At 59.4% G+C, this 11,062-nt stretch overlaps 2 protein-coding genes across 2 annotated transcripts; both read left to right on the plus strand.

Annotated features, from left to right (window-relative positions):
• Positions 1 to 3,677: 3,677 nt before the first annotated feature.
• LOC134527027 (uncharacterized) lies at positions 3,678 to 7,049 on the plus strand. The gene is made up of 8 exons (XM_063359373.1): positions 3,678 to 3,795; positions 4,052 to 4,158; positions 4,604 to 4,753; positions 4,955 to 5,109; positions 5,484 to 5,631; positions 6,112 to 6,249; positions 6,682 to 6,858; positions 6,987 to 7,049. The coding sequence occupies exons 1-8, from the start codon at positions 3,678 to 3,680 to the stop codon at positions 7,047 to 7,049; spliced, it is 1,056 nt and encodes a 351-aa protein (XP_063215443.1).
• A 122-nt stretch (positions 7,050 to 7,171) lies between these two features.
• LOC134527028 (maestro heat-like repeat-containing protein family member 2A) lies at positions 7,172 to 9,203 on the plus strand. Its single transcript, XM_063359374.1, has 5 exons — positions 7,172 to 7,305; positions 7,822 to 7,923; positions 8,340 to 8,451; positions 8,740 to 8,799; positions 9,073 to 9,203. Exons 1-5 carry the CDS (start codon positions 7,198 to 7,200, stop codon positions 9,201 to 9,203), a joined length of 513 nt encoding a protein of 170 aa, XP_063215444.1. The 5' UTR covers positions 7,172 to 7,197.
• Positions 9,204 to 11,062: the final 1,859 nt, after the last annotated feature.

The raw sequence follows: 11,062 nt of genomic DNA on the forward strand, positions 1-11,062 counted from the left end.
TCTTTTTCCTATTCCTCCTTTTCCATGTCCTCCTCTTCCTGTTTTTCCTCTAATGCCTGCTGTTCCTGTTCCTTATGTGCCTCTTCTCGTTCTCCCTCTTCCTCCTACAACTCCTCCTCCTGTTCATTTCTTGTTCCTCCTGTTCCTCCCTCTGCTCCTCCTTTTCCTTCTCACCTCCTCTTCCTCCCACAAGAGGGAGTCCTTGCTAGAGAGTGGTTTTAACGAGAGAGTCCTTGCTAATGAGAGAGAGAAAGAGAGAGAGTCCAAACCTGCTGTTCTCCCCTGTTTTTCAGGGATTGAAGCAGGCGAAGTTTTCCACGGTGCTTTCATTTTTTCTGACAGCAAGGCAGGAATCTCAAGCATGGTCGATAAGGGGCCTCCGAGTCCATCACAGGCCTATGTTATCTAAGTGCAGATGTTCTGCTTGTCAAGCACGCAAGACTAAATGACGATTAGTGTGATACATGTGTTTTCCGACACCCCAGGTGCGAGTCACTTGAGCGTATTTGCAGTCCTCCTCACCAATCTTCCGTTACTGTCCCACATACGATTTGCGTGAGTACTATGTTGAGGTACGGCAGTCATAGTGCCATCAGAAGAAAGGCAAGGGAAAGAAGACGAGGATGGCGAAGAAGTTAAAACCTGTTACAACCTTTGACAGTGGAAACATGTCATTTAGAGCTTATACAAACAGTTTTCCTTCAATGTAACATTCTTTCTAAAGATGAGGAGGGGACGGTTTGCTATGCCCACATCAGAGCTCACTGAGGTTTTAAAACAAAACCCCCAAACAAATGGGTGCTGGAAAAAAGAGTAATGAGACTCAAGAGCCTTGTTGTTTTCAGTTCTACTGAAAGCGCAGGTCTTTGTTTTTTCACTTGTGCCTGGCAGCGATTGCAAAGAAAAAAGAAAAAAATCCTTGAAAGTTCCTTTGAAATGCCAGGTCAGCGAGACACAGCACCGTTTCTGCCTCTTCCGCTCTCCTGCTTTCTCTGAAACTTGTTTGTATCATTTTTCCAAATCCTTTGCTTTTGCTAGAGCTGAGACAACCAAAGATCCTGTTTTCGGGCCGGCGGAAAACAGACGAGGAAAAGAGATGCAGATGACGTGTGTCGTGGTTTGGCCTCAGACAGCGACAGAACTGTTGGCTGGCGAGGTTTGATCCCTCCTCTGTCCTCTCCAGGGTGCCGCTTTGCTGATGTTGGGGAGCACTCCAGGTCTGCCTGACTCCAGGAGCCGGTCAAAGCCAGGCAGTGCAGGCAGGGCAACAGGTCTCTCGTCCTGCTGCGCTGGCAGGTACAGGGCTGCTGGACTGGCACCCCCAGGCATCCCCAGCTATTTTCAGCTGAACCTTCTAGTCCCTCTGTCGTGGCTTGGCCTCAGACGGCAACAAAGAACCACCTGCCGCTCTCTCGAACTCCCCCCACCACGGGGAGGAGTCGGAAGACAAAGGCAAAGCTCGTGGGTTGAGACAAAGGCAGTTTAACAGAACAGCAAAGGGAACAAGAAAACAACAACAGCAACGCGGACACAGGAATGTACAAACACGATTATGGAACCAGCGCTCACCGACCGGACCCAGGGCGCCCCAGCCCGCTCCCAAGAGGCGACTTCCTGCCCCCTCCCCCGGCAGCTCCTGGCTACAGACCGGGCATGGCTCACGTGGGATGGAATACCTGTGTCCCTGCCGGAGCCTGGGGAGAATTAACCCTGTCCCCACCGGAACCAGGACGCCCTCTTTTCCCCTTTTATCCTGACGGTCTATTTTCCAGTCTTTTGCCCGGTAGGTTTTACCGGTATGGTCTCCCCAGTTTCACCCCAGGCCAACTAGTTTTCTGCATGACTCCTCAAGCTCTCTCTCTCTTCGGCTGTAGGTGAAGGCATTGATTAAAGATTTTAAGCCAGCGTAGAAAAGAGAGAGGATATTCCTTTCTCATCTCCTGTTCTGACAGCATCTGGTGAGCGACACACACTGTAAGAGTCCCATCACCAACTGTATCCCCAACCAGCGATGGGAGGAGAGGAGCAGGCGTAAACATCTTTTGCTTCCTGGTACAGAACGAGGTTATCGGAGTCGGGGAAAGGATGTCATTGTGAGAGGCCAGAAACTGTAGAGATGTGAAGAGAGCACTACACGGATGGGGAGAAGCAGGGATCTCCCAGGGAGGTTGTTGCGTGAAACGGGGCCAAGCGGTTTTGGCAGAAGATAAACCCCCTTGCGTTCTAACACTCCTCACCGAGGTGGGAGGCTAGGTGCGGCTAGGTTTAAATTCTGAGTGATGCCCAATTCAGCACTATCAGTCCAATCGCGTTTAATGTGTATTAAACTATTACGATTTGGATACACTAATAGTGGACTGCACCTTCAGTCTAGTCGTACTCCTGAACTAGCACGGCCTCTCTCAAGTTTTGGTCGCGTTCAGTGAGAAAGCGAAACGGCTAGCTACTTAAACAGTGCAGTTTATTTAAACAACAGATATACAGGTTCTTTTGGATTGCCGGTGATAAATACACTGTCTGCAAAGCACGTGCAAATAAAGATATTGCTAAGTATACAAACGCGCGACAAAATTATAAACGATACAGCCTGGCTATAAATGTAGGGTAGAGATTCTCTAGAGAAATTTCTAAGTCCCCGAGAAAGCGCTCGGTGTAATCGCAGTCTTACCCAAAGGCGTCCCTATGGGGGGGAAGAGAGGCTCAGCCCGTCGACTGATCCCGGAAATCAGCGGTGGAATTCTTCGCGATGGTGTCTTCCCCGACATCCCCTCTCTCTTGGGCTATTTTTATATTATTTTTTTATCTTCAAAGTGGAGTTTGAGTGACTTTAGTCATACGTACTTTTATTATGATTAATGTATTCAAGGAGGAGTGTTCACACCTCGGGGGCGGATAGCCTCCGGGATGGAGGTGTGTTTTGGTACATTGTGGTGAGCAAAATTCGCACAAAAGGACAGCATTTCATCAACATTTGACGAAATGTTGGCTCGGGTAGCGTGTAGGCCGCTTATCAGTTCCGTAGTACCATCTCGTCCCCATATCTGCTATTCGTCACAAGGGAAGGCCACGGAACAAGCGCGTTCCGTTCCATCCCTCGTGTAGTTTCGCAAACAACCTTGTACAGGGAATCACAGATGTTGCATTCTTCGTGTGCTAGCTGCGGCTGCATTCTACCTCAGAAGCCTCTTGATTTTATGACTTTCCTTAATGTGTGTACAATGCTGTATTTTTGTATTCTTGGCCAATTTAGTAATTATTCCACAGAGGTCCTGGGGCCACGCCGGGCTGTGTGAGCACACGGCTCTGGGACGAGCCGGAGAATACAGAAAGGTCCTGAGGGGACATGAGGGCAGATGAGAGGAGCCATGGGCCAGCTGGCTCCCTGCCCCCCCGCAAAAGTGGGCGCCCTGCCCCTCCTGACCCGGGCAGCAGGTCTCATTGGGGCCCTTTGTGACATCACTGCGTGACACCCCACAGCACCATAGAAACCCAGCGTGGCCGCGGCCCTGCAGTGTCCGGCAGGACAGCGACGGGACAGGGCGGGAGTGCGGAGCTGGCGAGGAGACTCCAAGCGCAAGCCCACGTCTTTCCCCGCCACCCCCAGTAGCCCCGCGGCACTGAGGTGTTCCCCTTAAGCTGCCCTCCCCTCTCCCCCACGCTTTCCTCCATTTGGCAGGATGGCGGAGAGACCCCCCAGCAGCCCCAGGGTGGCCTGGGAGGAGGTGGCGGCTCCCCGGGAGACCAGGTCTCCAGCGGAGCCCTACGCGGTGACCATGGTCCAGCCGCTGCAGATGGGTGAGTGAGGAGCCCCTCCGGGACTGGCAGGGCCAGCAAGCGCGACCGCCTCGATGCCGGAAACCCGTTTCCGCGGCACACCTGCAACAGGGGTCCCACGGGCAGGGGGCAAAGCGGTGCTTGCATGCCAGGGACGCTCAGGGCTGGGAGCCCTCCCCAGCACAGCCTCCTCCTGCTCGCTCTTTTCACCCTTTGGGAAGCTTGTTGGCAAAGGTGCTGTGTCCTGCTGACTCTTCTCTGTTTCCCCTCCTTGTAGGCGAGACGCTGCCAGAGGAGAATCCAGAGCATCCAGAGCTCGAACCAGGATGGGATTCCGAGGGCAGCTGCTCTCTTTCTTCACTTGACAGCAGCGAGTCGACCACGGTAACAAGCTGCCCCCTTCCTGGGACTCTTGTCCGTGTCACCAGCAGGAGGCTTGTGTGAGCAAAGGGACCCACAACCAGCGTGTCTCGCGTGGCCTCCCTGTCCCCGGTGAGAGGGTTCCTGCTGTCCCCGCGCAGGGACTATGTGAGGGCGGCACTCCAGTGTCCCAGCAGCAGCTCCAGCCCTCCTCAGCAGCAGCGAGCCCCGGTTCTCTCTCGGGCCAGCACACTATGCCCATGAGCCCAAGCCTCCTCCCTCACCCTGGGGACCCTCTGCTCTCACGCTCTGCCCTGCAGAGACTGCAGCCCCTGCTGCCACCTTTCCTGCGGGCACTGCCGACAGCACTGCAGGGCATCTGTCGCCAGAGCTCCTCGGGTGCTCAGTCTAGCAGCACCAGCAGGGTGCTTGGCATGACATGGCTTCCCTCCCTTCCTTCCTCCCGTAGGTGTTTGGACTACACCTTGAGCCTTCTCAGGTGACAGACATTGTCCTCATTGCGATCGAGGCCTTGACAGCAGATGACATCTCTGACAGGCAGATGGGCAGCAACATCCTGGACATGGTCGTGCTAGACCCTGGCTACTGGCTGACGGACGTAAGTGCCCTGTGGCTGGACTGCCCTGCCCGTGAGCCCTGACAGGCCTTGCTCTTCCCTCCTTCCCTAAGCCAGCTCTCTCGGGCACCTGAAGCCGTTTCAAGGCAACAGAGAGGGATGGGAAGGGCAGCACTTTCAGTCGCAGCTGGAGAAATGGCTGCACTCCACTGGCCGCACCATCCTCACCCGTGTCCTCTCCAGGTGCCAAAGTTCATGAGGTACATCCACAAAAACGTGGAGTGCATCTGCACGGAGCCAGCCCGGCACAGCCTGGACTCCCTTCTCCTCCGAATGACCGAGTGGTGCCCCAGAGAAGTGGTCAGGAGCCTGTTGAAGATCTCGCCAACCTGTGACAGGTACTAGCCCAGACAGCCTTGAGGGCTTGCGCCCTGCGGGGAGAGGGACGCGGGGACTCTCTGGCTGCCAGACCCAAGGAATGTTGCAAGACATTGCTGAGGAGCAGGGCCCTCCATCCCACCACGCCTCCCAGAACCAGTGGGTCACCAGGCCTGCAGCAGCCAGAGCTGGCCAAGCCAGAGCCCCACCACCACGCTCCTCCCAGCCCCAGGGGGAACACCACCGCAGCCCCCTCCCGCCTGCCCGGTCAGGGCCCCTGCACACCCCAAGCGAAAGGGCCAGGGCTGCAGCACAGCCAGGGCCCGGAGAGGCTGGCCCAGGCATGGTGCAGTGGCCGAGGCAGCCCTGCTGACCCAGCGCTCTGGGTCTGCAGCGCTGCCCTGGCCATGTGGGAGGTGATGATCTCCGTGCCTTGGATTTTGTGGAGCGTCTTGACGGAGCTGCTCAGCGTGCTCCAGGACCAGCGGGTGCGCAAGGTGTTCAGCTGTGCCACAGAGGACGCCTGCATCTATCCCTTGGCTGTGAGTGACCACGCTCATCCTCAGGGCTGCGCCTGCCTCCCCAGGGAAACGGGCACGGAGCCCTCCCCTCCTGTCTGCCTCCAAATGGCCACCTCCCCCCGTACAGAGGGACACAGCCCCTTAGGGCCAGCAGGGCCTTGCCCAGCACCAGCCAGACCCCCTGCCAGACTCTTGGGGCTGCCCTGGGCCCTTTTGGCCCCGGTGCACAAACACAAAGCCTGCTCCTGCCTGGGCAGCGCTCTGCTTCCCCCCGCCCTGCTCTGCAGCCCACAAACCTGGGGCAGAGAAAGGGGCAGAAGCCAGAGCCAGGCCAGGCGCTGGGCCTGGGGCGGAGGCATGGCCTCTGCACAGCCTGAGGGGGCTTCAGGTCTGGGGAGAGGAGATGGTTGCCACCGCTGGCGGGTCACGCCGCCTTCATGCCAGCGTGGCGGAGGGAGCCCCGCAGGCTCTGCTGCTCTCTAACCGCTGTCTTCGTTTTAGCTGCTGCTCTACACTGACATTGATGCCGAGGAGTTTGCTGCCCTGTACAGAGCCCAGAGGTACCTGAGGCGTCCAAGCTCAGTGATGCTCTCGCTGGTGCTCAGTGTCCTCATCACGCTTTCGAAAAAACCTAAGATGGTGAGCAAGGTGTAGCCAAGCGGAGCCACGTTGGCAGCTGGGGCCTGGGGCAGTGGGTGATGCGGTGGCTTGGCCTTGGCTGGGAGTCAGGAGGTGGGGTGTCAGGTCCAGTCACCCTCCCTGCTATGGAGGGGGCTGGTGGGTGCCGGCGGAGCCCTCCAGGCACAGAGGGTTACCAGTCCATCTGCCCCTTCCGCCTGGTCGGTAAAGGGCATGGCTGAGTAAGGGGATGCTGCTCTCCCGCAATCCCTTCCCTTCCTCCTGCTCTCCCTGCATGCCATCAGTGGCCACTGCCGGCCAGGAGGCTGCCGCAGTGACTCCTGTGACACCTGCTTGGAAGCAGCACGGGAGGCTGGTGCTTAGCAACCAGTGCATTTTTGCCAGGGTGGCCTTTCATCACTTCATCCTAAGGAAACTGTGTGTTTCATACAGGCAACAAAAATGCAGGTCCTGCTGCCAGACATCATGGAGAACCTGCAGGATGCCAACGCTGATGCCAAGATGAAGGCCCTGGTGTTCCTCAGGAGCATGATGGGTGACGCGAAGACTGAGGAGGCCAGCCTCATTGCTGTGCAGCTGGCGGAGAAGCTCCCACCCCTCTTTGATGATGTAAGGCTGCCGCGGGCACCTCAGCCCTACAGATGGGCGCTCTGCACAGACAGCTGTCCCTCAGCCCAGCCCGGTGGGCAGCGCTCGGGCAGGGCTGCCCTCCTCGCCCCTCTTGCCTGGCCTTTCAGGGCTCTGGGGCCACTCAGCCTCAGCTGCACAGCAGGCCCACAGCTCCTGTGTTCGGGATCTGAGCCCAGAGCATCTCCCCTCACATCAGCCACGCTAACGCCCTTGCTCACCGTGGGCAGGGAGCGGCTGTTGATGAAGTCCCCCTGTGCTCCTCCCTGCCAGGAGTCCAGCCAGGTGCGGGAGCTCTCCATCAGCCTCTTCAAAGATGTGATGAAGGCCGTGGTGGGGATAAACAAGAAAAAGATGAAGAAGAGAGTGCAGAGGGTCCTGCTCCCGCTCTTCCTCCACATGAGCGACGAGATCGAGAGCGTGGCACAGGTACAGTGACCAGCGACCAGTGTCACGGGGAAGGGTGTGCTGACAGCGCAGTCCAGCAGCGGACTGGCCCTGCATCCCCGCATCAAAGCTCTGCCCACCCTGGGCCTGGCCGTGAAGGAGCTGGGACAGCCCCAGCTGGGCAGCCAAGCGTCCTGCCGGGGGATGCCCGTGGGAGGTGCTGCTGGCCCGGTCCTGCCCCGCTGTCTCTCGCACTGCTGCCCTCCCTGCCTACAGCCCAGGGCCCGCAGCTCCTTTGCCCTTCACTTTGCCCCCAGCCCTGGCGGCAGCTCAGCAGCTCGTGAGGATCTCTCTTCTGCTGGCCGGCAGCATGAGACACCTGAGGTGGTGGCTGCCCCGTGTCCCTGCCCTGGGCACTGAACCCAGTTCAACCTCGGTCCCCCGCTGCCTCTTCCCATAAGGGGCTGGGAAAGGCTCGCAGCCTGGACAAGAGGAGGAGGATGCCAGCTCTCCTTCCCTGGGCTCTGGTGCCATCTCCCAGTCTCTGCTTCTCTGCAGGCCTCTAGGGACACCCTCCTCGCCTGTGCCGAGTTCCTGGGGTGGAGGAAGCTCAGCCACCTGGCCAAGACAAACCAGACGCACCTGATCGGAGAGTCCTTGGTGAGGACAAGCCCCAAGCCCCAGGGCCGGGTGGACAAGGGCTGCTCCAGGTGCCCGTGGGCTGCGCTGTGCAACCCTGCCTCTGCTCCCGCCTGGAGCACGCGGCCTGCAGCTGCATTCTCCTTCCCTGCCCTCAAGCACGGAGCCCCCAAGGGCTCTTCTCCAGGCCCCTCTCCCCTCCCTGCCGCCGGGGTGCTGAAGGAGACCCCGGCCCATCTGGGTCCTGGCAGTGGGACAGAGGAGTCTCGCCGTCCTCCGGCCCCCTCCGCCTGCAGCTCCCTCTGGACCTCAGCCCCACAGGGCTCCTGTCTGGGAGACGGGAAGCGCCGGGAGGGAAGGGGGGTGCTGGTGGGAGGGGCTGGTCCAGATGGCTGCCGAGGGTCTGTGCCAGCCCCGTTCCCTTGTTCTCTCTCCAGTTAGTGCATGACAGGAGCAGGGCGGAAGACTATCTGTTTCAGAGCCTGCAGTACCTGCGCAACGCTCAGGCCACCTTGCGAGAGGTGGCTGTCAGGTTCATTGGTGAGCCACGTCCCCCGGGGTCACTCTTTTGGCGGCCAGGCCCCTGTCCCCACCGCTGCACTGGCAGTGAGGGGCAGCCCTGCGGTGCCAGAGCCCTGGCTGCCCTCTGCAGGGCCCACCACACAGGTGGGCTCGCTGGGAGCCTTGCTCAGTCCCACTGCCCTTGGGTGCTGCCATTCCCTGGGCTCAGCCCTGCTGAGGGGCAGGAGGGCGTGCAGCCCCGAGCTGGCAGGGCCAGGGGCCGTGCTGCCGGGCGTGTGCTGGGGAGCAGAGCTCTGACACGAATTCTGTGCCTAGGGCTTGCCGTGCAGCACCTGAGGAACCTAAGTCAGACCAAGGTGTGGAATGTCTGCAACGGTGAGTAGGGGCAGTGCTGGGCTGGTGGGGCAGGGGACAGAGCCTGGGCAGGGTGCTGCCATGCCTAAGCCTGCTCCAGGGAACTGCTTCAGGGGCAAGAGGAACACGTCCGGGCCACATGGGGCATTCCTGAGCAACAGCTTCCAGCTGGTCTCTTTGTCTCACCTGCTCCTCCTGGCCAGGGAAAGAGATGAGTGGGGTGGCACGGTCGGGATGGAGGAGGTCTCTGCAGGCAGTGGGGGTTCATGTCTGCTCGCCTTCCTTCTCTTGCAGCCCTCTTGCCCTTGAGGAGAGACACGGAGCGCTTGGTCAGCTCCCTGGCAGCTCAGACCGTCTTCAAACTGACAAAACGCGTGAGAACACGAGGATGGAGCCTGCGGTGGCTGTGCTGCTGTCTCGGCTGAGCCACGGAGAGCTGAAAGAATCCTCTGGAAAAGGGCCATAGATTTGAATAATTCTTTGTTTTTAATAAAGCTGGAATAACAAGCCCCGTCCCATGGTGTCCTTCCCATGGGGACCACCCTGAGCGGGCCGAGCAGACAGCGTCCCTCCTGGCCTCTGCTGCTGCCTGCAGGACAGCACCCGCGGACCCAGGCTGTCCTGGCAACAAAGCCCCAGCTGCGCCCCTAGACCACAAAGCCCGGAGGGGAGGAGGAGGAGAGAAGCTTTAGCCCAACCTGCCCCTCCTGAGACATCTCAGGGCACGCAAAGGCATCCAAGCTCCGCAAAGCTGGCGAGTCGTCATTTCTCCCAGCATCAAAATCCTCTCTTGTTCCGCGGAGCTATGCGGGCGTTGGCTGGGATGGAGTTAATTTTCTTCCTACTAGCTCCTATGGGGCGATGTTTTGGATTCGTGATGGAAACAGTGTTGATCACACAGGGATGTTTTCATTATGGCCGAGCAGTGCAGCCCTACGATATATGATATAGTGATGACCCCAGCTGACCAAAGGGACGTTCCGTGCCGTATGACGTCGTGCTCAGTGACAAACGTGGGGGGAGGCTGGTGGGGGGCTGCTGCTCGGGCATCGGTTGGTCAGTGGCGAGCAAGTGCTTTCCTTTGCATCGCTTGTCTGTCTCGGGGTTTAGTTCTCTCTCTGTGTTATTTCCTTGGTCATCACAATTTATTGTTACTGTTACTACCCTGTTTCTCCAATCATTAAAGGGTTTTTCCCTCAACCCACCAGCTGTCTCACTTTTCACCCCTCCGATTCTCTCCCCCGTCCCGCTGGGGGCAGTGAGGGAGCGCCTGTCTGCTGCTCAGTTACCGGCCGGCGTCAAACCACGGCAGTCCTTTCCCCACCCCTCACTCCACACCACGAACGTCAGGCCCAGGTCCCGCACCACCCAGTGCATCCTCAGGAGCCACCGCTCCCCTTCCCACCCTTTTGACAGAATGCACAGGCAGCACTCCCTCAGTCGACGGAGCACCCCTGTTAGACGCCCATAAAAAGTCCACAAAACGCCCACGGAGCCCATTCGGCCCATGCCTTCGGGCTCCACCCCTCACGCTGCTCCCTCCGGACAGGAGAGGTGGTGTCTTGCGGCACCAAAGTTCCTGAGCACCAAAGCCCGCTCAGGCCGGAACCAAGAGGTCGGTCCCCCCCGTTTTCAGGGTCCAAAGCGCCACTGGGTGCATCTAGCCCACCCTTTGCGTGCCCAAAGCCTCCTGTCCTCGGCCGAAATCCTCACGCTGAGGGACCCCACCCGCCTTCCATGCCCCACGGCCTGTCCTCAGGGCCCACAGGTCCAACCCCTGAAGGCGGAGCCGGTCGCCTGGCAGCACCCGCCCAGGAGGGGAGGCAGCGGCCCGGGACAGCCAATGGCCTCAGGGGAGGCAGGGCAAGGCATGTGATTGACTGGAAGCAGGCAGCCAATCAGAGGAAACATCCCCACAGGGCAGGGCGGGCCCTGGTGTGTGGGAGGGGAGCGATGCCTCAGGCAGCCAATAAGAGAGAGCATCCCCGCAGGGGCGGGTGGGCCTGAAACCAGGGCAGAGTGACAGCCCAGATGGCCAATCAGACATGAAGGGCGGGCACTGCAGCCCAGCAGCCTGCCCCCCTGTGGCCAATCAGCGGCGGTAGCGCCTCAGGGGAGGAGACTGACAGCACTCCCGACCTACGAGGGCGGAGACCGAGGGGGGAAGAAGGCGGGCTCCGCTGGTGGCCAGGCCCAGCTTCGCCGTGGCGCCCGTGGGGCCTGCCCCGAGGCCCAGCAGCCCCCGGCCCAGGCCCGAGGCCCCTCTTCCCCCCCTCCCAGCCCT

Source organism: Chroicocephalus ridibundus, chromosome 25, assembly GCF_963924245.1.
Source record: "Chroicocephalus ridibundus chromosome 25, bChrRid1.1, whole genome shotgun sequence".
In the NCBI taxonomy this organism is placed as follows: Eukaryota; Metazoa; Chordata; class Aves; order Charadriiformes; family Laridae; genus Chroicocephalus; species Chroicocephalus ridibundus.

Coding starts and splice junctions, on each gene's coding strand:
- LOC134527027 (XM_063359373.1), top strand. CDS start 3,678: ATGGCGGAGAGACCCCCCAGCAGCCCCAGGGTGGCCTGGGAGGAGGTG. Junction 5,110..5,483: donor ATCTCGCCAACCTGTGACAG/GTACTAGCCCAG, acceptor CTGGGTCTGCAG/CGCTGCCCTGGCCATGTGGG. Junction 5,632..6,111: donor CCTGCATCTATCCCTTGGCT/GTGAGTGACCAC, acceptor TCTTCGTTTTAG/CTGCTGCTCTACACTGACAT.
- LOC134527028 (XM_063359374.1), top strand. CDS start 7,198: ATGAAGGCCGTGGTGGGGATAAACAAGAAAAAGATGAAGAAGAGAGTG. Junction 7,306..7,821: donor AGATCGAGAGCGTGGCACAG/GTACAGTGACCA, acceptor GCTTCTCTGCAG/GCCTCTAGGGACACCCTCCT. Junction 7,924..8,339: donor ACCTGATCGGAGAGTCCTTG/GTGAGGACAAGC, acceptor TTCTCTCTCCAG/TTAGTGCATGACAGGAGCAG.